Raw genomic sequence first — 22,258 nt, forward strand, 5'->3', positions numbered from 1 at the left:
GGCGAGGGGGTGCCATTGTCTAAGAGGGGGCACACAGAGAAGCAGTGTTGCCTAGTGGGTAGAGTACGGGCCTAGGAATCAGAAGAACCTGGGTTCTAATCATGGCTCTGCCACTTGTCTGCTGTATAATCTTGGGCAAGTCATTTCATATATCTATAATTCTATTTATTTTGGTGGTATTGACACCTGTCTACTTTTGTCTGTCTCCCCCTTCTAGACTGTGAGCCCGTTGCTGGGGAGGGATTGTCTCTCTCTGTTGCCAAATTGTACTTGCCAAGCGCTTAGTACAGTGTTCTGCAAACAGTACATGTTCAGTAAATATGATTGAATGAATGAACTTCTCTTCCTGTTACCTCATTTGTAAAATGGGGATTTGAGTGTGAGCCCCATGTGGGACAGGGACTGTCTGACCTGATTAACTTGAATCTACCCCAGCACTTAGTACAGTGCCTGGCAAATGGTAAGCAAGTACCATAAAAAAAAGGGAGGGAATTTCTGCAGTCCTAGAGGGCAGCTGGACATTCTAGGGCCCACCCTAGGTCCCTAAGTCAAACAACTAGGAAGGGGAAACAGAAATTAGTCAATTTAATTTAGGCCCTTGGCCTAATTTCCTTAGGCCATGTCCTAGTTTAATTTCGGCCCTGAGCACGGAGGCTTGTTCTTGTGTCGAGACTGAACGCGACCCGCCTTCTGTTTCCCTCTCAGGATGCCGTGGCTCTTAAGCCCCGGGAAGGCAAGGGGCTTCGTGCTGGGGCCCCTATCCAGTCCCTCATGTTTGTCAAGCGTCTTCTGTGTGTAGAACATTGTATTAGGCATTTGGGAGAGTTCAAATGCACCAGCACATGTGATCAGACATTTGGAAAAGCAAAGCAGAAAGTGCCTGGCACTGGCTTAGTTGCTTCCCTTCCCTGTCCCTCTTTCTTTAGTTGGGATAACCCAGATCCTCCACAATCCTCTTAGCTTATAAACCCCTTAAAGGTCCCCCTGTCCTTCTGGAATGGGGCATCATTTCAGCGCCAGTCAAGTGAGCATTAGCCTCTGCACCCGGGGGCTACGTCCCTTTTGGGAGGGGAGGATGGAACTGAGGATATAGCAGCTTCCTAGACCCCGGTACGGGTGTGCTGCTACTTGTCCTCAGGCCTCTTGTTCCAGATCACAGGGGAAGGGGATCAGAGGTGGCAGGTACGGGGCATCCCGCTCCTTTGCTGGGCAGCACCAAAGCTCTGCTACAGCTAGTTGCCCTCTTCCCACCCTTCAGAGCCGCAGCAGGGAGCAGCCTCAAGAGGTGCTGAGCGGCAGGGTCCTATTGGTCCCTCACGGAGAGGGCCCTGATGATGGGGGTGTTGGATCGGGAGCCCCGGCGTCTCCTGCAGCAAGAAGAGGGGGAGGACTGGACCCAGGAGCCATCCCTGTATGAGGAGTACAGGCCTCCTGCCCTGGACACCATCCGCCTGCCCAAATACATTCTGTACTTGCTGCTGGCTGCGCTGATCGTTCTGGCTGTGGCTTATGCTATCGTGGGCCACTTGATCAAGGACCTCATGCATGATCTGGCTGGTGAGTGCCCCCTCCCTCTAGCTGGCCAGTGTCCAGCTGCTCCCCCCCTCCCCCCCAAACCCAGTCTCAAATGGGTTCAGCAGGAAGTCGGGAAGGGCCAGGGGTGCAGTGGAAATCGCTCATTCACGTCCTCTGTGGCCCGTGTCTCCGGGTCCTCGGTGCAGACTGGGCTTTCGGCCCGAAGCCAGACCAGTTGGACGCCCCTCCGGAGCCAGTGTTGAGAAAAAGCCTTGGGGGTGAGGACCTGGAGGAGATGGAGCTGGTGCTGGAACTGGACTGGAGAGAGGAGACGATGACCAGTGGAGGAGCTGACCCAGGTGGTGAAGCCATTTACCGCAGCCTGGACTCCAGCTGCCAGCTGGGGCCCCTACCCTGGCTCTCTCACCCTTTGCCCCCATTGCCCATCTAGCCCCTTCAAGGACCCTGCTGCCACCCGTTGGAGTAGCACCAGGAGAGAGCCCACTGGAAGCCAGTGTGTCAACCACAACCTTGCCCCCAGACCCCAAAAGCTGGAGTGGGATGGCCCTTCCCTCTAAAACCTGCCTGTTCTCAGTTCCCCCCAACCCCTCACCGGCCTGTGCCCAGAGGTGGCAATCCCTCCCTGGGCTGAAGTCCAGCTGCCCCCTGGCCTGGCTAGAGCCGGCCTTTGGGGCCCCGGGAGATTCTTGCTTTGGGCTTCAGAGCGGGGCTGGTGGCGCATGATGGGGGACCAGAAGGGATACAAGCGTACAAAAAGTAGATGTCTGGATGGCTGGAAGTTGCTGGTGCCTTGACCAAGCTGTCCGTCATGTTCAGGGTACATTTTCTCCTGGATCCCTATCTCTTGCTCGGTTTGGTGGCCCCTGTTCTCTCCTCAGGAGCCTGACTGGCTGCTGCTCTGGGCTTATGGGCCCCAGGATTCAAAGATTATGCAAGACCTTCCGCTGTGGAGGGCCCAGCAGTGTCCTTCTTGCGGCTGGCCAGGGCAGATCCACCCTCACCCATGGAGCGGCTCCTATCTAATCTGCCAGTCCCGTTCCAGTCCCTGTGAGGGTGGGGCCCCGGCTCCCTGCCCTGGCCTGAGGATGAATCACAATCCCTGCAAGGTTGCCCTATAGATCTACCCACCCGTAAGAGTTTTTGCCCCAGTCCGAGTCAATCTGTGCCATGCATTAGGGATGTTTCGTGCTGATTTTCCAACAGGGTCTCCCTCATATTGCTCCTTCAGAGCCCTGGGACCCCTGGTTGACAGGGTTTGGGGCCACTAGAGGGGTCAACAGTCCCAGGAAGCTTGGTGGGGCGGGTGGGGGCAACCTTGACCCCAATCCCTCCTACCCCTGTGCAGCCAAACCCTTTCCCAGCTCTGGCTTGGCCCAAACAAGGCACTTCTTTGGTCTCCCTGTGTGGGTGGCACATAGACGCCAAAGAAAAAGATAATAGGGTAAATTCAAAAAAGTCACAGTAAATGATAATCCTCCAGCGCCTCGCTGTTCCGACCTTGGCTCCCATGGTGTCAGGTGGCCCCGTTCTTTAGCCTCTCTCCTCCAGCCCCCCCGCCACCCTTTCCCACCCAGAGCCCCAGTGGAGGGGAGCAGCCTGTGAAGTGCCAGGCTTCAGAAGCAGTAGCTCAGAATGCAACACTCCTCTAGGCCTCTGCCCAACTCATTCATTCAATCGTATTTATTGAGCGCTTACTGTGTGCAGAGCACTGGACTAAGCGCTTGGGAAGTACAAGTTGGCAACATATAGAGACGGTCCCCACCCAAAAGCGGGCTCACAGTCTAGAAGGGGGAGACAGACTACAAAACAAAAGATTTATAGCCCCTGGAACCCTGGTACTCATGCCCTTGAAGGTCATGAGCAGTACTGTACCCTATTTGGAGCTGAAGTTTCAAAAAATTCAGAATCAATAAAGGCATTTAACTCCCATCTCTCTTGTGGTACTCATTGGGATGCCCCAGAGGGAGAAGGGTGCAGGGTGGTGGGGGTATATATGTGTGTGTAGGGGAAAGGGGGGTGGTGGAGGGAGAATAGGCAGCTGCAGGGGGTAACTCCAATACCTGGATCCCTTTAGTCCCCTGAACTCAACTCTCAGAGGCTGCTGGGGGCTAAAGCCTGAAGTCAGAGCTGCAGTTCTTCGTTGTCAGTAACCCCAATAACAATAATCATAATTGTGTTTAAGTGCTTACTATGTGCCAAGCACTGTACTGAATGCTGGGGTAGATACAGGATAATCATGTTGGGCATAGTCCCTGTCTTATATGGGGTACACAGTCTAAGGGGGTGGGAGTACAGGTATTTCATTCCCAGTTTACAGATGCGGCAACCGAGGCACAGAAAAAGGTAAGTGACTCAATCACCTTGTCCCCTCCTACCTCACCTCGCTACTCTCCCTACTACAATCCAGCGCTCACACTTTGCTCCTGTAATGCTAACCTTCTCACTGGACCTCGATCTCATCTATTTCGCCACCAACCTCTCACCCTGTCCTGTTTCTGGCCTCGAACACCCTCTGTCTTCATATCCCACAGACAATTACTCTCCCCACCTTCAAAGCCTTATTGAAGGCACATCTCCGAGAGGCCTTTCCTAAGTTGTCCTTTCCACGTCTCCCACTCCCTTTTGTGCTGCTCTCTTTATTCATCCCCACTCCCAGCCCCACAGCACTTATGTACATGTCTATAATTTTATTTAATTTGTGTGTCTCCCCCTCTAGACTGTAAGCTTGTTGTGGGCAGGGGACGTTCCTGTTACACTGTTAATTTGTACTCTCCCTAGCGCGTAGTACAATGCTGTGCACACAGAGCAAGTGCTCAATAAATACGATTGACTGACTTGTCCAAGGTCATACAGCAAGCGACAGGATTAGAACTCAGGTCTTTTGACTCTCAGGCCCATGCTCTTCAACCCCTAACTCTCGCACCTCTCCCTGAGCTGTCCCAAATCAGTGGGGTTTCAGGATACTTGAGTCTATTCTCTCCAGAAAAAGTAGAGGGACTTCAGGGTGTCATAGTACAGTGCTCTGCGCACAGTAAGCGCTCAATAAATACGATTGATTGAATGAATGAATACCACAAGGGTGCAGGGGGCATCAGCATAACTGGCATCCAGCCTGCCAGTCTTGGAGGTGGGGGTTAATCTTTACAGGAGTCCAGAGTCTGCCACCATCACCTCTGCGTTAACCCTCTGCAAGCTGGGCAGCTAGCAGAGGAGCCAAGTTAGGGGACATCCTGTTCCCCTAAGCACCTCCCCATGGCTCTCGGGCACTCTTAAGCGCTTAGTACAGTGCTCTGCATACAGTCTTTATTTACTTAGTATTTATTTATTTAGTATTTATTTAGTAAGTATTTAAGTATTTATTAAGATAAATACAACTGAACGAATACTATATAGGGAGGTGGGTCCCTGGGTGGAGCTGAAGAGTCGATGGGCATCACCCATTTCCCAGACCTGGTTTGAGCCAGTGGCTGGGAATCTGGATTTCTGGGCCTCAGCTGAGACTCTGCCATTCACTCACCTCTTGAACTTGAATCAAATCACTCTCTTCCTCTTCCTTTCTGAGCCTCAATTTCCCCATTTGTTAAACTCCACTCTGTACACATTCTGGGAACAGACTAAGATGCCCCCTCCCCTCTCCCCCTTTCTCCTCCCCGTCCCCTTTCCCCGTGTTGCCCTTCCCTCCCCTGCTGCCTACAAGGGTTAAAAGCTAAGCTGGTTGCCATAGCCACCTTTAGACAAGCACTGGCATTTGCCCTCCTGAGCCCAATAAAATCACTCTTGGACAACTCCTGCCCTCACCCCCCCAGCACACACACCCTGGAGATTAGCTGGTTATAAGCACATTCTGCTGATAACTCATTTGGACAAGCAGAAGAAATCTATCCGGGGAAAGCTGTTTGCTCCTGGCCCTGGTCTGCGCTTCAGTTTAGAGGCTGCTTATGGGTCCTCTTAGGAGCCTCTTTTTCTGGTCCGTCTTGCTCCTCTCCACTGCCAAGGCCCAGAAAGGTAAGAGGTGTGGAAGTTGGAATGGGGGAAGTCAGGATAGGGAAGGGAGAAAGGGTGGGTGTAGGGAGACGGGAAGAGCCTGGCGGGTTCAGTGATCCCTTTTTTCCAAATGGAGAAACTGAGGCCTTGAGCACACACCAAGGTCTTACCCCATCTACTGCAGCTCAGCCAGCTGGCAACAAAGATGGAACTAGAATGTAAGAGCAGGGGAATGGGTTTGGCAGTTGAGCAGGGAGGGCCTGGGAAAAGTCAGCCCTTGGCAAGGGGAAAGCACGCCCCACCGCCGTCTCCTCTCTCTCGGCCCCAGAAAACGGGACCGTGCGCAGACTGCAGCCCTGGCTGGTGGGCCTCAGTGCCGTGGTTGGCTTCCTCTTTATCGTCTTCATACTCATGATCATCAACAGGATCTGGTGCTACAAGAACAGGTGGGGGTGTGAGTGCCCTGTCCTCTCCCTGTCCCTTCCCCACCCAGGATCCCCAGACCAGGCAGGGCTGAATGGAGCGGGGTCCCCTCCTCGCCCGCCTCTTCCTCAAACACTCACAATCCCCTCCTCTAACTCCATCCGGTTTGAATCCATGGCCAGGGTTTTGGATGCCGTCTACACAATGGCAGGGAGTGGGGACACAGCTGGGCCCTCTAAAGGACCTGTTGGCCTTGAGGCCGAAACAAGTTTCTCTACTGCTGCTGCCCACCTGGGCTGCCCATCCTGAGGGGCACGGTGAGAAGCTGGGACTCTCCTCACCCACCCCTGCATCCCCAGGCCTTAACCCGCATCTCTTCACTTTCGCTCAGGTCCGATGATGAGGCAGTTGTGTTCCAGGATCCTTATTCCTCCATGAGGTAGAGTAATGTGATCTTGGTGTGTGTGTGTGTGTGTCTGTTTTATCCCTAAAGGAAGGAGCCTCAGTTCAGGTTCTCTCTGGCTCTTTGGAGAGGGGAAAAGTGGCCCCCCAAAAGTGCTGAGTCCATTGACTCTGTGTGTGTGTGGAAATGATGTCTGGCAGTCTGAATTAACCTTGTTTTGGGGTTTCCCCCAGCAGGGTCTCTTATACAATGCTTTTCCTTGACCAGGAACACAGAGCAGAGGGGTCACATCAATGGGGCTCTGGAGCTGGACTTCAAGGAGCAGAAGGAGACAGAAGAGATAAAAATGACACATATGTGAGGCCTCCACCCATCCTGACTTTTCTGCAAACACCCCATCTTCCTCCGGGGTGCTTCCTTTCACTGCTCCTTGAGTCTCTCTTACTTAGGCTTCTGGCTGGGGTTGTGTCTGAGATTTTCATTTGCCAAGCCCTGATCTGGGGCCTGGTGAACTGTGGCCCTCTTCCCCACTCAAAAAATGATTTAAAAGACAATGATAATAAAAGTCCCAAATCCCACTATTGCTGTTGGAGTTTTATAACACCATAAGCCCGTTGTAGGCAGGGATTGTCTCTCTTTATTGTTGTATTGTACTTTCCAAGTGCTTAGTACGGTGCTCTGCACACAGTAAGTGCTCAATAAATATGATCGAATGAATGAATGAATGAGTGAATTTAAAAAAGGGAAAATCATTGTTGGTATTGCTTTTATCAGAGATCATCATCATCATCATCATCAATCGTATTTATTGAGTGCTTACTATGTGCAGAGCACTGTACTAAGCGCTTGGGAAGTACAAATTGGCAACATATAGAGTCAGTCCCTACCCAACAGTGGGCTCACAGTCTAAAAGGGGGAGACAGAGAACAAAACCAAACATACTAACAAGATAAAATAAATAGAAAAGATATGTACAAATAAAATAAATAAATAAATAAATAGAGTAAAAAAAATATGTACAAACATATATACATATATACAGGTGCTGTGGGGAAGGGAAGGAGGTAAGATGGGAGGGGTGGAGAGGGGGATGAGGGGGAGAGGAAGGAAGGGGCTCAGTCTGGGAAGGCCTCCTGGAGGAGGTGAGCTCTCAGCAGGGCCTTGAAGGGAGGAAGAGAGCTAGCTTGGCGGATGGGCAGAGGGAGGGCATTCCAGGCCCGGGGGATGACGTGGGCCGGGGGTCGATGGCGGGACAGGTGAGAGCGAGGTACGGTGAGGAGATCAGTGGTGGAGGAGCGGAGGGTGCGGACTGGGCTGTAGAAGGAGAGAAGGGAGGTGAGGTAGGAGGGTGCGAGGTGATGGACAGCCTTGAAGCCCAGGGTGAGGAGTTTCTGCCTGATGCGCAGATTGATTGGTAGCCACTGGAGATTTTTGAGGAGGGGAGTGATATGCCCAGAGCGTTTCTGGACAAAGATAATCCGGGCAGCAGCATGAAATATGGATTGAAGTGGAGAGAGACACGAGGATGGGAGATCAGAGAGAAGGCTGATGCAGTAGTCCAGACGGGATAGGATGAGAGCTTGAATGAGCAGGGTAGTGGTTGGGATGGAGAGGAAAGGGCGGATCTTGGCAATGTTGCGGAGCTGAGACCGGCAGGTTTTGGTCACGGCTTGGATGTGAGGGGTGAATGAGAGAGCGGAGTCGAGGATGACAGCAAGGTTGCGGGCTTGTGAGACGGGAAGGATGGTAGTGCCATCAACAGAGATGGGAAAGTCAGGGAGAGGGCAAGGTTTGGGAGGGAAGACAAGGAGTTCAGTCTTCGACATGTTGAGCTTTAGGTGGCAGGCAGACATCCAAATGGAGATGTCCTGAAGGCAGGAGGAGATGCGAGCCTGGAGAGAGGGGGAGAGAGCAGGGGCAGAGATGTAGATCTGGGTGTCATCAGCGTAGAGATGATAGTTGAAGCCGTGGGAGCAAATGAGGTCACCAAGGGAGTGCGTGTAGATCGAGAACAGAAGGGGACCAAGCACTGAACCTTGGGGAACCCCCACAGTGAGAGAATGGGAGGGGGAGGAGGAGCCTGCAAAAGAGACTGAGAAAGAACGACCGGAGAGGTAAGAGGAGAACCAGGAGAGGATGGAGTCTGTGAAGCCAAGGTCAGATAGCGTGTTGAGAAGAAGGGGGTGATCCACAGTGTCAAAGGCAGCTGAGAGGTCGAGGAGGATTAGGACAGAGTAGGAGCCGTTGGATTTGGCAAGCAGGAGGTCATTGGTGACCTTTGAGAGGGCAGTTTCCGTGGAATGTAGGGGACGGAAGCCAGACTGGAGAGGGTCGAGGAGAGAGTTGTTATTGAGCAATTCTAGGCAGCGAGTGTAGACAACTTGTTCAAGGAGTTTGGAAAGGAATGGTAGGAGGGATATGGGACGATAACTAGAAGGTGAGGTGGGGTCAAGAGAGGGTTTTTTTAGGATGGGAGAGACATGGGCATGTTTGAAGGCAGAGGGGAAGGAACCAGTGGAGAGTGAGCGGTTGAAGATGGAAGTTAAGGAGGGGAGAAGGGATGGAGCGAGAGATTTCATGAGATGAGAGGGAATGGGGTCAGAAGCACAGGTGGCCGGAGTAGCACTTGAGAGGAGGGAGGAGAGCTCCTCTGAGGACACTGCTGGGAAGGATGGGAGAGTAGCAGAGAGTGTTGAGAGCCGGGGGGATGGAGAAAGGGGGGAAGAGACTTTGGGGAGGTCGGACCTGATGGATTTAATTTTGTTAATGAAGTAGGAGGCCAGATCGTTGTGGGTGAGGGAAGGAGGAGGGGGAGGAACCGGGGGCCTGAGAAGGGAGTTGAGTGTACGGAAGAGCTGGCGGGGGTGATGGGCATGGGTGTCAATAAGGGAGGAGAAATAGTTTCAATAACTGAGAAGGAGTGTGGCCCTGTGAGACCTAAGTTTTAGTCTGGACTCTGTCACTTACTTGCTCTGCAACCTTGGGCAAGTCATTTAACTTCTCTGGGCCTCAGTTTCCTCATCTGTAAAATGGAACCTCAGTTCAGGTTCTCTCTGGCTCTTTGGACATTGTCTACTTTAGTCTATATGACCTCCAGAGCCCTTCTAAAATCACGTCGCCTCCAAGAGGCCTTCCCTGACGAAGTCCTCATTTCCCCTTCCCTCCCTCCCCTCCGCATCACCTATGCACTGTACCCTTTCAGCACTTGATATTCACCCCACCCTCAGGCCCCAGCACTTATGTACCTATCCTTATACACTACCATTTTCCCTATCTGTAATTTATTTAGAATGTCTGTTTGCCATTCTCGACTGCAAGCTTCTCAAGGGCAGGGAAAATAAGTATTGCAAGCACTTATTATGTACCAACCACTGTAGTAAGTGCTGGGGTAGATGCAAGATAATCAGGTCGAATGCAGTCTAATCCACATCCCTCTTTGAGCTCTGGAAAGCAACCCAGAGGGCCGCCCCTTCCCCAACCCCAGTACTCTGCTCCCATTTCTGGGTCAGAAACTCAATCTCTCTCTCTCTCTCTTTTTTTAATGGCACCTTTAACTATGTGCCAGACACTATACTAAACACTGGGGTAGATACAAGATAATTAGGTTGGATGCAGTCCATGTCCCTCATGGAGCTCACAGTCTTCATCCCCATTTTACAGACGAGGTAATTGTATCAATCAACCAGTCACTGCAATTTATTGCACACCTGTCTGCGTGCAGAGAACTGTATTAGGCATTTGGGAGAGGACAATTCTCCAGGGCCCAACTGGGCATCGGAGACACAGTGGGTACGGTTTAGCCATTCCTCAATGATATCAGCTGCCGATCTTTCGGAGGAAATGTGCCACCTGATGTAATACAATAAAGGACTCTTACTTTATTCTCCTCATGCCCCAACACCCAGAGTCCAGCTGCTTTTGTCTCTCTTACTGTTCTAAAAGTGGAACAGATGCACAAAATTCCAGCGCCAAGAAGGGAGGTGGGGCCGGGGCCAGTGCCAGGGATCAGGCCTCCGGAGGGTCTCTACCAGAGGAAAATTAGTAGAGGATGGTCTCATCCCTAGGTCTAGATTAAACCCATGAGAAACTGGGCTCTAGTGGACAGAGCCCGGGCCTAAGAGTCAGAGGACCTGGGTTCTAATCCTCACTATGCCACTTGCTTGCGGTGTGACCTTGGGCAAGTCACTTCACTTCTCTGGGCCTCATCGGCAAAATGGAGATTAAGGCTGTGAGCCCCATGTGGGACAAGGACTGTGTCCAACCTGATTAACGTGTATCTATCCCAGCACTTAGTACAGTGCCTGGCACCGAGTAACAAATACCATTAAAAAAAACCCCAACGAATCTTAAAAAGCAGGGGAATGGTTTCCTATCCTGCTGCAAAGAAGTAAGCTGACATCCCCCTCACCCTGTCCCAGTTCGAGAAATGGAGAAAACGAAATGAGAAGAAAAGGATCAGGAAGACCGCATCACAAGAACGCCCATTTTAAAAAGACTACTCTTATTTTAAGGGACAACACATAAGGGCAGGGGCTGTCATTTAGTAGCAGTCCTGGGTTAGCTGGGGCCACTTAGCAGTACAAATTCCTGAGATTACCCAGGTCACTGACTGTGAATTGGAGGTTAAAGAGCAAATAAAGTAGCTCCCCACTTATCTTGGGCCTAATTGGAGTTTTAAGACTTTGGAGTCTGGTCTAATGAAGGCTGCCTGGTCTAAAGCCCCTGACAAATGGCTGTATCCTACTTTGGAGGAGAAAAATGGATTCTGTCAGCAAACATGGATGCTGAAGGGAAGAAACTTACATTTCCTGGCAGAGTTTGTGTACCATCCCATTCCCCTCACCCCTGTACCCACCCCACCCCAAACAGGATATGGCCATGAGGGGAAAGTTTTGAGCTGAGACCAACAATAAGGTACTCTGGCCTCATTTTTTTCCCTTCCAAATCTCATCAAACTAATGCCTCCCGGTACAAGTGAACCTCTCTGCTCCCTTGCAGTTGGCTCCTGTTGGGACCCAGCAACTTTGTGCTCTGGAGCAGTTTTCTGAGGGAATGAGCAAGATGCCTGGGCTCCTGCAAGAGAAGCGTGCCATTTCCCCTACCCGAAACTGCTTTAATAACAGTAACAGCAACAAAAATAATAATAATTGTCGTATTTGTTAAACGCTTACTATGTGTCAAGCACCCAAGCAATCGATCAATCAATCGTATTTATTGAGCGCTTACTATGTGCAGAGCACTGTACTAAGTGCTTGGGAAAGTACAAATACCACAAAATTAGCAGACACCTTCCCTGCCCATAACAAGCTTACAGGCTAGAGGGGGAGACAGGCATTAGTATGAATAAATAATTTGTATTATATAATTTAAAAATGTGTACACAAATGCTGTGGGGTTGGGGTTGGGGTGAATAGCAAATGTCTAAAGGTCATAGTTCCAAGTGCATAGATGATGCAGAAGGGAGAGCGAGAGGGGAAAAGAGGGCTTAATTGGGGAAGGCCTCTTGGAGATGTGTCCTCAACGATGCTTTGAAGGTGGAGAGAATGTGGTCTGGTGACTATGGAAGGGGAGGGAGTTCCAGGTTGGGAGAGGACGTCGGAAAAAGATTAGCGGAAAGACAGGGATCGGGGCACAGCCAGGAAGCTGGCGCTAGAGGAGCGGAGTGTGTGGGCTGGGCTACAGATTAGCGAGGTGAGGTAGGATGGGCCAAGCTGATTGAGTGCTTTAAAGCCAGTGGTAAGGAGTGTCTGTTTGATGCGGAGGTAGATGGGGAGGCACTGGAGGATCTTGAGGAGTGGGGAGATAAGGACTGAACGTTTTTGTTGAAAAATGATCCCTGCAGTAGAGTGAAGTATGGATTGCAGTGGGGAGAGACAGGAAGCCGGGAGGTCAGCGAAGAGGCCGACGCAGTAGTCAAGGCAGGATAGGATAAGTAGTTGGATCGGCATGGTAGCGGTTTGGATGGAGAGGAAAAGGGTGGACTTTAACAATGTTGCGAAGGCAGAACGACAGGATTTGGTGACAGATTGAATATGTGGGTGGAGTGAGAGAGATGAGTCGAGGACTACGCCAAGATGACGGGCTTGTGGGACAGGGTGGATAGTGGTGTTGTCTACAGTACAACACCACCGAGGTAGAGACAAGATAAACAGGTCTCACATGGTAGACAGGCAAAGGGGCTGAGGAACGGGTCCTAGATTGGTAAAAAGGAGTTGGGACGTAGGTGCCAATTTTTCATGGTGAGTAGGGTGGGGGAGGGAAGTATAGAAAGGGGGCAGGGATTTTAGGTGGGGATGAGACCTGGGAAAGAACGGGCTTCACAGGGCTACCAGGCCAGAAAGCCTGAATTGGGGCCTGGTCTCTGCAGGCAAATGAAAATGGAAAATTGAAGTCAATACTACTACTAATAATAATAATTACGGTATCTGTTAAGTGCTTACTATGTGCCAAGCACTGTTCTAAGTCATGGGGTTGTCCCACGGGAGGCTCATAGTTTTAATCCCCATTTTACAGATGAGGTAACTGAGGCACAGAGAAGTTAAGCGGCTTGCCCAAGGTCACACAGCAGACCAGTGGCAGAGCCGGGATTAGAACCCATGTCCTCTGACTCCCAAGCCCGTGCTCTTTCCACTAAGCCATGGTGCTTAGTCAAGACAGGGTAATCTAGATGAAACCTGGCACTAGGCCCTCCAAGTCTCCCCCAAACGACAAAAGCTCCCTCAATCCCAAAAGGCCCCTCCAGCAATTGCCCCATCGTCCTGCTCCCATTCCTATCCAAACTCCTGGAATGGGTCATTTATACTTCCCCTCCATCAGCTTTCTTCTCCATCCACTGCAGTCAAGCTTCTGACCCCTTCACTCCACCTAGACTGTACTTTCTATGGTCACCAATGACCTCCTTGTGGTCAAATCCAGTGGTCTCTACTCCCTTTTGGTCCTCCATGATCTCTCAGCTGCCTTTGACACTGCGGACCCCCCCACTTCCTCCTCAAAATAATATCAGATCTTCGTTTTACTGACAGGATATTAACCCGGTTTCTCCTCCTACCTCTCTGGCCATGCCTTTTCACTTTCTCTCACTGGCTCCTCTTTTGCCTCTCATCATCTTACCGTGAGTGTCCACCAAGGCTCTGTTCTGGGTCCCCTAGTTTCCTCGCTTTACACCCACTTTCTCAGGGAGCTCATTCCCTCACATGGTTTCGGCCCCCACCTCTATGAGAACGATTCACAAATCTACCTCGCATCTAACCTGCAGTCCCAAATCTTCTCTTGCCTCCAGGACATCGCAACTTGGATGTCTCACCGGCACCTCAGAGTTAGCATGGCAAAAACCAAACTCCTTGTCTTCCCCTCTAATTCCTCCTTTTAACTTTCCCATATCAGTCATTAACCCCATCATCCTCCCTGTCCCAGAAGTCTACAACCTGGGTAGGTCATCCTTCCTTGACTCCTTGTTCTCCTTCAACTCTCACACTCAATCTACTGCCAAATCCTGCCGGCTCTTCCTCTCCCACCCAAATCTCCTGGATCCGCACTTTTCTCCCACCTACACAGCTACCAAGGAGCTCTGGACGAATCGTAGTGAGACGACTGGATCAGCTTCCTCACTGTTCTCCCTGCCTCCAGCCACTCCCCCTTCCAATGAATCATATCCTCAGAGCTGTGCTCGACACGCATCTCTTCTCTCTTCAACACCACCCCCCGCCCCACCTGTCTCCCTCTGTCTCTTTGCCTCAAACAAAGACTCCTCACACTCGGTCTCAAGGCCTTCCACCATCTGGCCCCACCTTACATAGCTGTTCCCTTCCCCGGCTACTCCCCAGCTCATTCTCTACATTCCTCCCAGGCTAATCTAACTGAACCTCCTTCTCCACTCTCCCTCCTCCATCCCCTTGCTCACCCTGTTCCCCTGGCTTGGAATTGCCTCCCTCCCCATATCTGACAGAACCCAGCTCTCCCCACATTCAAACCTCCCTCTGGCAACCTTGCTTCAGTTGATTTCCAGCACCCAAGCTGTTTAAGCTGATCAGCTATCTCTAGCACTTATGGATTTATTTGTCCCTATCCTCAGCACTCAAGTACATATGTTTACTCAATTGAAGATTCAACTATTTATTCCGACAACTCTATTTGTAAATATTTTTAGGTCTGTCTCTTCTGTTAGAGTATAAGCTCCTTGAGGGTAGAGAATGTGTCCCTTCATTTCTTCTACTCCCACTCCCTCTCCCTTCTGTGTCACCCTTGCATTTGGATTTGCACCCTTTATTCATCCATCCCACGCAAGACCCACGGCACTTGAGTACAATACGTGTAATTTAGGTGTGGAGAAGCAGCGTGGCATAACGGATAAAGCATGGGCCTGGGAATCAGAAGGTCATGGGTTCTAATCCCTGCCTCCTCCACTTGTCTGCTGTGTGTCCTTGGGCAAGTCACTTCACTTCTCTGGGCCTCATCCGTAAAATGGGGATTGAGACTGTGAGTCCCACGAGGAACATGGACTGTGGCTAACCCAATTTGCTCGTATAATAATAATAATAGTGGCATTTATTAAGTGCTTACTATATGCGAAGCACTGTTCTAAGTGCTGGGGAGGTTACAAGGTGACCTGTATCCTCCCCAGTGCTTAGTACAGTGCCTGGCACATAGTAAGAGCTTAACAAATGCCACAGTTATTATTATTACTATTAATTTATTTATATTAATGTCTGTCTCCCCCTCTAGACTGCAAGGTCCTTCTGTATGGTATTTGTTAAGCACCTACTACGTTCCAGGCATTGTTCCTAAGCACTGGGGTAGATATAAGGTAATTAGGTTGGACACAGTCCATGTCCCACATGGACTTAATACCCATTTTACAGATGAGGTAACTGAGGGCAGGGAACTCTGTTATAGTGTATTCTCCCGAGTGCTTAGTACAGTGTTCTGCACACCCTAAGCACTCAGTAAATATGATTGATTGATTGATTGTACTTTCCAAGCACTTAGGCCACTGTACCCAATGGGCACGCAACAGCAGCAACTATTTAATACTCCCCAGAACGGTCAAGACACTCATGCTAACTCTGGCTGTTACGGGGAAATAATCATGGAAAGAGAATCCTAGCCTGCAGCTGACTGGGTCTGGGGGAGCTGAAGCTTGCCATTAAGCTCTGCCTAATGGCAAGAGCATGGGCCTGGGGGTTAGAGGACCCGGGTTCTAATCCTCACTCTGCCAATTGCTTGCTGTGGAACCTCAGGCAAGTCACTTCACTTCTCTCTGCCCCAGTTACCTCATCGGTAAAATGGGGATGGAGACTGTGAGCCCCACATGGGACAGGGCCGGTGTGTCCAACCTAATCAACTTGTATAACAATAATAATAATAATGATGGTATTTGTTAAGCGCTTACTATGTGCAAAGCACTGTTCAGGCTACAAGTTGATTAGGTCGTCCCACAGGGGGTTCACGGTTTTAATCCCCATTTTACAGATGAGGTAGCTGAGGCCCAGAGAAGTTAAGTGACTTGCCCAAAGTCACACAGTTGGTGGAGTCAGGATTTGAACCCATAACCTCTGACTCCAAAGCCCGTGCTCTTTCCACTGAGCCACACTGCTTCTTCATCTACTCCAGTGCTTAGAATAGTGTTTGACACACAGTAAGCGCTTAACAAAAACCATACAAAAATAATCATGCCTATAGGCTGCCAAGGAGACATGGGGACCGGAAATAAATTACGGTAAAATTCCCTAATAATGAAACCAATTTGGAGATGTTACCGTGTGAGCCCACTGCTGGGTAGGGATTGTCTCTATATATTACCAACTTGTACTTCCCAAGCACTTAGTACAGTGCTCTGCACACAGTAAGTGCTCAATAAATACGATTGATGATGATGATGATGATATTTATTACTCTATTTATTTATTTATTTATTTTACTTGTACATATCTATTCTATTTATTTTATTTTGTTAGTATGTTTGGTTTTGTTCTCTGTCTCCCCCTTTTAGACTGTGAGCCCACTGTTGGGTAGGGACTGTCTACATGTTGCCAACTTGTACTTCCCAAGCGCTTAGTACAGTGCTCTGCACACAGTAAGCGCTCAATAAATACGATTGATTGATTGATTGGAAATTCTTCATGTGGAAGCCCCCTTAAAAACGTTTACGATGACAGACTGGGTTTTAGGATTCTTAGAGAACTCGGTTGTGTGAAAGGTTTCTTATAAAGAAATTTGTCTGGAAATTCTTCATATGGAAGCCCCTTTAAAAATGTTCACGATGACAGACTGGGTTTTAGGATTCTTAGAGAACTCAGTTGTGTGAAAGGTTTCTTATAAAGAAATTTGTCTGGAAATTCTTCATATGGAAGCCCCTGTAAAAATGTTCACAATGACGGACTGGGTTTTAGGATTCTTAGAGAACTCGGTTGTATGAAAAATTTGTTATAAAGAAATTTGTCTGGAAATTCTTCATATGGAAGCCCCTGTAAAAATGTTCACGATGACGGACTGGGTTTTAGGATTCTTACAGAACTCGGTTGTGTGAAAGGTTTCTTATAAAGAAATTTGTCTGGAAATTCTTCATATGGAAGCCCCTGTAAAAATGTTCACAATGACGGACTGGGTTTTAGGATTCTTAGAGAACTCGGTTGTATGAAAAATTTGTTATAAAGAAATTTGTCTGGAAATTCTTCATATGGAAGCCCCTGTAAAAATGTTCACGATGACGGACTGGGTTTTAGGATTCTTACAGAACTCGGTTGTGTGAAAGGTTTGTTATAAAGAAATTTGTTCTAAGACTTTTTAACTCTTTAAACTCTGCCTCAAGGGCCCCCGCCCTTGGGCTCTGGCCACCAGAGGGCGCCAGACACCTACCTTTGACGCCTTGGGCTGCGGGTAGATCAGCTTGCAGCTTCTGGAGTTGACGATGGTTCCCAGAGTCCGCCTTTCCTACCAATGCCCGGAAAAGCTAGGACTAAGAGATAATAATAACAACAACAACAACAAGAATAATAACAATAATAATAATAATAATAACAACAATAATAACAATAGTAGCATTTATTAAGCACTTGCTACGTGCAAAGCACTGTTCTAAGCGCTGGGGAGGTTACAAGGCGATCAGGTTGTCCCACGGGGGGGCTCACAGTCTTCATCCCCATTTTACAGATAACTGAGGCCCAGAGAAGTTAAGTGGCTTGCCCAAAGTCACACAGCTGACAATTGGCGGAGGCGGGATTTGAACCCATGACCTCTGACTCCACTGAGCCCCAGTGCTTCTCAAAAACATGGAGAATAATAAATAATAATGATGATGGCATTTGTTAAGCGCTTACTACACGCTGTGGGGGGGGGATACAAGGTGATCAGGTTGTCCCACGGGGGGCTCACCGTCTTCATCCCCATTTTACAGATGAGGTAACTGAGGCTCAGAGAAGTTAAGTGACTTGCCCAAGGTCACGCAGCAGACACGTGGCAGAGTCGGGAGCCGGAATCCTGTTCTGGGTGGGTTTCACTAGGTCCCATTTCCCACAGGTTGAATCCGAGCCCCTCTCTGTCCTGCTCTCTTCCCCCAAAAGGTCCAGAATTGGCTCCTTCATTTATTCTGCATTATCTTCAGGTTCACTCAGGTAGGCCAAGACTCTCAGGAGGTAGGTTTCCCAAATCCTATTGGGTGCCCGGCGTTGGCATCGGCTCCACCCACATTCCCACGACTCTCCCCTTCTCCAGCTCTCCATCTCATTCGGCTGAGGGACGAGGGAGAGTCTGTCCACAGCAAACTGTTCAAAGCTTCCCCTCACCACCAACGTGACCCCAAGCGACTAGGGATTATTCAGTTGACCCCACTGTCTACTGCCCTGATTCCATTAGCGTTGCCCCCTCCTCATTTCTTTTCACCGCAAAACTCATTGGATAAGAAGGCTTGAGTCAGGTACAGGTACAGGTTCCTCTGAGTCCTCTTGGTCCATGGAGATCATGGTGGTGGTTGACGGCAGCTTTTAACGTTTTATGGAACTTGTTAAGCACTTACTATCTGTACTAAATTCTGGGATAGATACAAGCTAATCAGGTCCATGTCCCACATGGGGCTCACAGTCCAAGTAGGAGGGAGTGACAGGCAGGGAATGTGTCTATCAACTGTCATATTGTTATATTGTACTCTCCCTAGTGCTTAGTACAATGCTCTGCACACTGTAAGCGCTCAATAAAATGTGACTGATTGATTGATTTGATCCCCATTTTACGGTTGAGGTAACTGAGACCCAGAGGAAGGAAGTGGCTTCTTCCCAAGGTCACACAGCAGACAAGTCACAAAGCCCGGATTAGAGCCTAGGTCCTCTGACTCCCGGCCACAAGCTCTTTCCACTAGGCCACACTGTTTCAGCTCCCCCTGACCCAGTCGCCTGCAGGCTAGGATTCTCTTTCAGTGATTTCGACCCAGTGGATATATATCTGCAGCTGTTTTCCAGTGGGCCATGTGGCTACCTGAGTCAGCAGGATGGAAGACAGTTTCCTCCTGTCTGTCCTTTTAGACTGTGAGCCCACTGCTGGGTAGGGACTGTCTCTATATGTTGCCAACTTGTACTTCCCAAGTGCTTAGTACAGTGCTCTGCACACAGTAAGTGCTCAATAAATACGGTTGATTGATTGATTGATTGATTGCATGGGCTAGAGGGGTGGAAGACTTGGCTGGGGAGCTTGGGGGGTGGGGTGGTCTTAGGGAGCTGTGACAGCAGTAGAGATGCATTGCTTCTGAACACAGCATTCTGGAAGGTGGTGCTTGCTGGTTTTGTTGCTGGACAACTAGGGTGAAGGAAGGAGGGCAAGAGAGCAGGACTTCAGGAAAGGAGACTCCAAAAGAATCCAGAGCCAGAAAATGGGCTGCTGCTGAGAGGAAAGAGCAGCTAAGAGGGAAACCAAGGCCACCATTCAGAATGCTGATATGGAAGCCTGAGACCACCTCCATTCGGAGTGCTGACATGAAGGCCAGAGACCCCCTATCCCTCCAGAACTTTTTCTCTTGATTCAGTGAAGCTGAGTAGATCAGAAGAGCGGGCTGAACTGGCACGGTCTCAGTCCGGCTTCTCAAAGCTGGAAGTGGGCACCATTCGGGTTCCCGTTCCAGTCCCTTGCCTGGCATCCTGTTGAAGCTGCAGTCCGCTCACTGAGCAGGGGACGTAGGGGCTGGAAGCCCTCAACCTCTGGGCGAGACATTGGCCCTGTCCTCTGAGGGGAGGTCCAGTGGATCTGAGAGGAGAGTGCCTCCAAGAGGGGCCCTTTTGAGCAGAGCAGTATTCACCATTCTCCTTCCCCCAGAGCTGGCGAGTGAGCAAGAGAACCTGTGAGGGACTGAGTTGGGATAGGGGCTTGGGTGGTATGTAGTCTAAGGATGGAAGGGGGCTCAGATTGGCAGATACATACAAACACAAGGATCCATAAGGCAGAGAGATACATCAATACAGATTCACACCCAGATATGTATGTAGGAACGGCTGCCCAGACCCCTCACCGTCCAGGGATCCCCTTGGGCCCTGCACCAGTTGGCACCTACTAGGTGCAAAGCACTGTACTAAGCACTGGAGGGTGGGAAGCAGCGTGGCCCTGCTAGACGGTAAGCTCATGATGGACAAGGAATGTGTCTGTTTACTGTTGTAATGTACTCTCCCAAACACTTAGTACAGTGCTCTGCACACACTAAGCGCTCAATAAATACAATTGAATGAATGAATGAATGAATAGTGGAAAGAGCACAGGCCTGGGAGTAAGGAGAACCTGGGTTCTCATGCCGGATCTACCACTTGTCTCCCGTGTGACCTTGGGCAAGTCACTTAACTTCTCTGTGCCTCAGGTTCCTCATCTGTAAAATGGGGATTAAATAATAATAATGGCATTTGTTAAGCGCTTACTATGTGCAAAGCACTGTTCTAAGCGCTGGGAAGAATATAAGGTGATCAGGTTGTCCCTCACGGGGCTCACAGTCTTAATTCCCATTTTACAGATGAGGTAACTGAGGCACAGAGAAGTTAAGTGACTTGCCCAAGGTCGCACAGCTGACAATTGGCAGAGCCGGGATTTGAACCCATGACCTGTGACTCCCAAGCCCGTGCTCGTTCCATTGAGCCATGCTGCAAATCCTACTCCATCTACTTACACTGTGAACCCACGTGAGACAGGGACTGTGCTCAACCTGAATATCTTGTAGCTATCCCAGCGCTTAGTCCAGTGCTTGGCATGTAGTAAGCACTTAACAGATTCTTTTCTTCTTAATTTGATTATTACACAATGGTAGCGTGCAGCCCTGCCCACTCCGCTGCCCGCCTCCCGGGAGACCGGCTGTAGCTGCCCACCCAACCCGAAGGCCAGGCATTGCATGTAATTCCTACCTGGGTATGCTTTCCTAGTGCTTAGTACAGTGCTCCGCACACAGCAAGCGCTTAATTAATACTACTATTACTACTATCAATTAATCCAGGGAATTTAATTGAGCGTTTGCTATGTGCAGAGCACTGAACTAAGCGCTTGGGAGAGTACAAATGAGTTAGACATGTTCCCTTCCCACAGTGAGCTTAAAGTCTAGAGGGGGAGACAGACATTAATCGAAATAATATACTACTGCTACCACCCACCCATCCAACCGTGCTATTATCCGGGACTCCCATCTGTCCGTACACCACAGATGGCAAGGGAAAGAAGTTGAGGCAGTTTAAGGACATCAATATTTAGGAGAGGGGGAGGCTACTGGGGCACTTATGACTATAGGACTCTGAACAGCCAGCCCTTCGACCTACTCTAGCACTTATGAACACGCTCACATCCCCCTCAGCATTCACGTATTTATCTCTCCACTCAATTAATTTTGACCCATCCGGTTGTAGATGTTTTTATATTTGTCTTCCTTCCACTAGCCCCCATTAAAGTGTGAGCTCCTTGATGAAGACGACAACAACGACGATGGTGGCAATGTATTTATTGAGCGCTTACTATGTGTCAAGCACTGCATTAAACGCTGGTCAGGTTGAAAACAGACCCTGTCCACACATGTGACTCACCGTTTAAACTCCTTGTGGGTGAGGGAACGTATCACTTTTTTAATGGCATTTATTAAGTGTGCCAGGTACTGTACTAAGTGCCGGGGTAGATACAAGCTAATCAGGTTGGACACAGTCCATATCCCACGTGGGGCTCACAGTCACCATCCCCATTCTTCAGATGAGGAAACTGAGACACAGAGAAATGAGCCAAGTGGGTGCTCAATAAATGCTACTACTACTGCTGCTGCTTCTACTATTGTTACAATGGCTATTGCTACCATTACTACTACCACCACCACCACTGAGGGGTGAGGAGCCTGAAATTCTGCTGCTTTAGCCGCAATGTTCAGGAATTTGTGCTGCATTTATTGTTGTCCTTATCTTTTCCCATTTATATTTTCTGTTCTGATTATTTCAATCTTTCCTTTTTCAGCCAGTATTGACCCTCCCCTCCTCCTTATTCTTGGGGGTCAGCTACTACATCTATTTTCATCAGGGTAATTTTTTTCCTCAGCACTTGGTCTGGTGCTTTGTACACCGTGAGCGCTCAATAAATATTATTGAGTGACACAGATTCACACACACACACACACACACACACACACACACACACACACACACACACTCTTTGTCTCATCTCTCCCACGTTTTCCAGATGGGGAAACCAAGGCCCAGAGAGAGTCCATGCCTCTAAGTCAACCCAGGCAGCCGACCCTCCCATCTCCTCTCTCACCTTGCCGCATGGCGCGAATCCATTAAAAGGAAGGCCCAGCAGACACAAAGAGAGTTGAAGCATAGCTTGTTTAATTTTTTTATACATTTTTTTCTTTTTTGAATCTTTTTTTTTCCTTTTTTTTTGCATAGGGAAAAAAACCATAGTCACTTTCAGTTAATTGTATGT

General features: G+C 49.5%; 1 protein-coding gene across 1 annotated transcript; it reads left to right on the forward strand.

Annotated features, from left to right (window-relative positions):
• Positions 1 to 5,349: 5,349 nt before the first annotated feature.
• On the forward strand, positions 5,350 to 6,924 carry SMIM24 (small integral membrane protein 24). The gene is made up of 4 exons (XM_038771410.1): positions 5,350 to 5,541; positions 5,849 to 5,966; positions 6,335 to 6,382; positions 6,614 to 6,924. Exons 1-4 carry the CDS (start codon positions 5,475 to 5,477, stop codon positions 6,705 to 6,707), a joined length of 327 nt encoding a protein of 108 aa, XP_038627338.1. The 5' UTR covers positions 5,350 to 5,474; the 3' UTR covers positions 6,708 to 6,924.
• The last annotated feature ends 15,334 nt before the right edge of the window (positions 6,925 to 22,258 follow it).

The sequence above is a fragment of the Tachyglossus aculeatus genome, chromosome X2 (genome assembly GCF_015852505.1).
Source record: "Tachyglossus aculeatus isolate mTacAcu1 chromosome X2, mTacAcu1.pri, whole genome shotgun sequence".
NCBI classification, from domain to species: domain Eukaryota; kingdom Metazoa; phylum Chordata; class Mammalia; order Monotremata; family Tachyglossidae; genus Tachyglossus; species Tachyglossus aculeatus.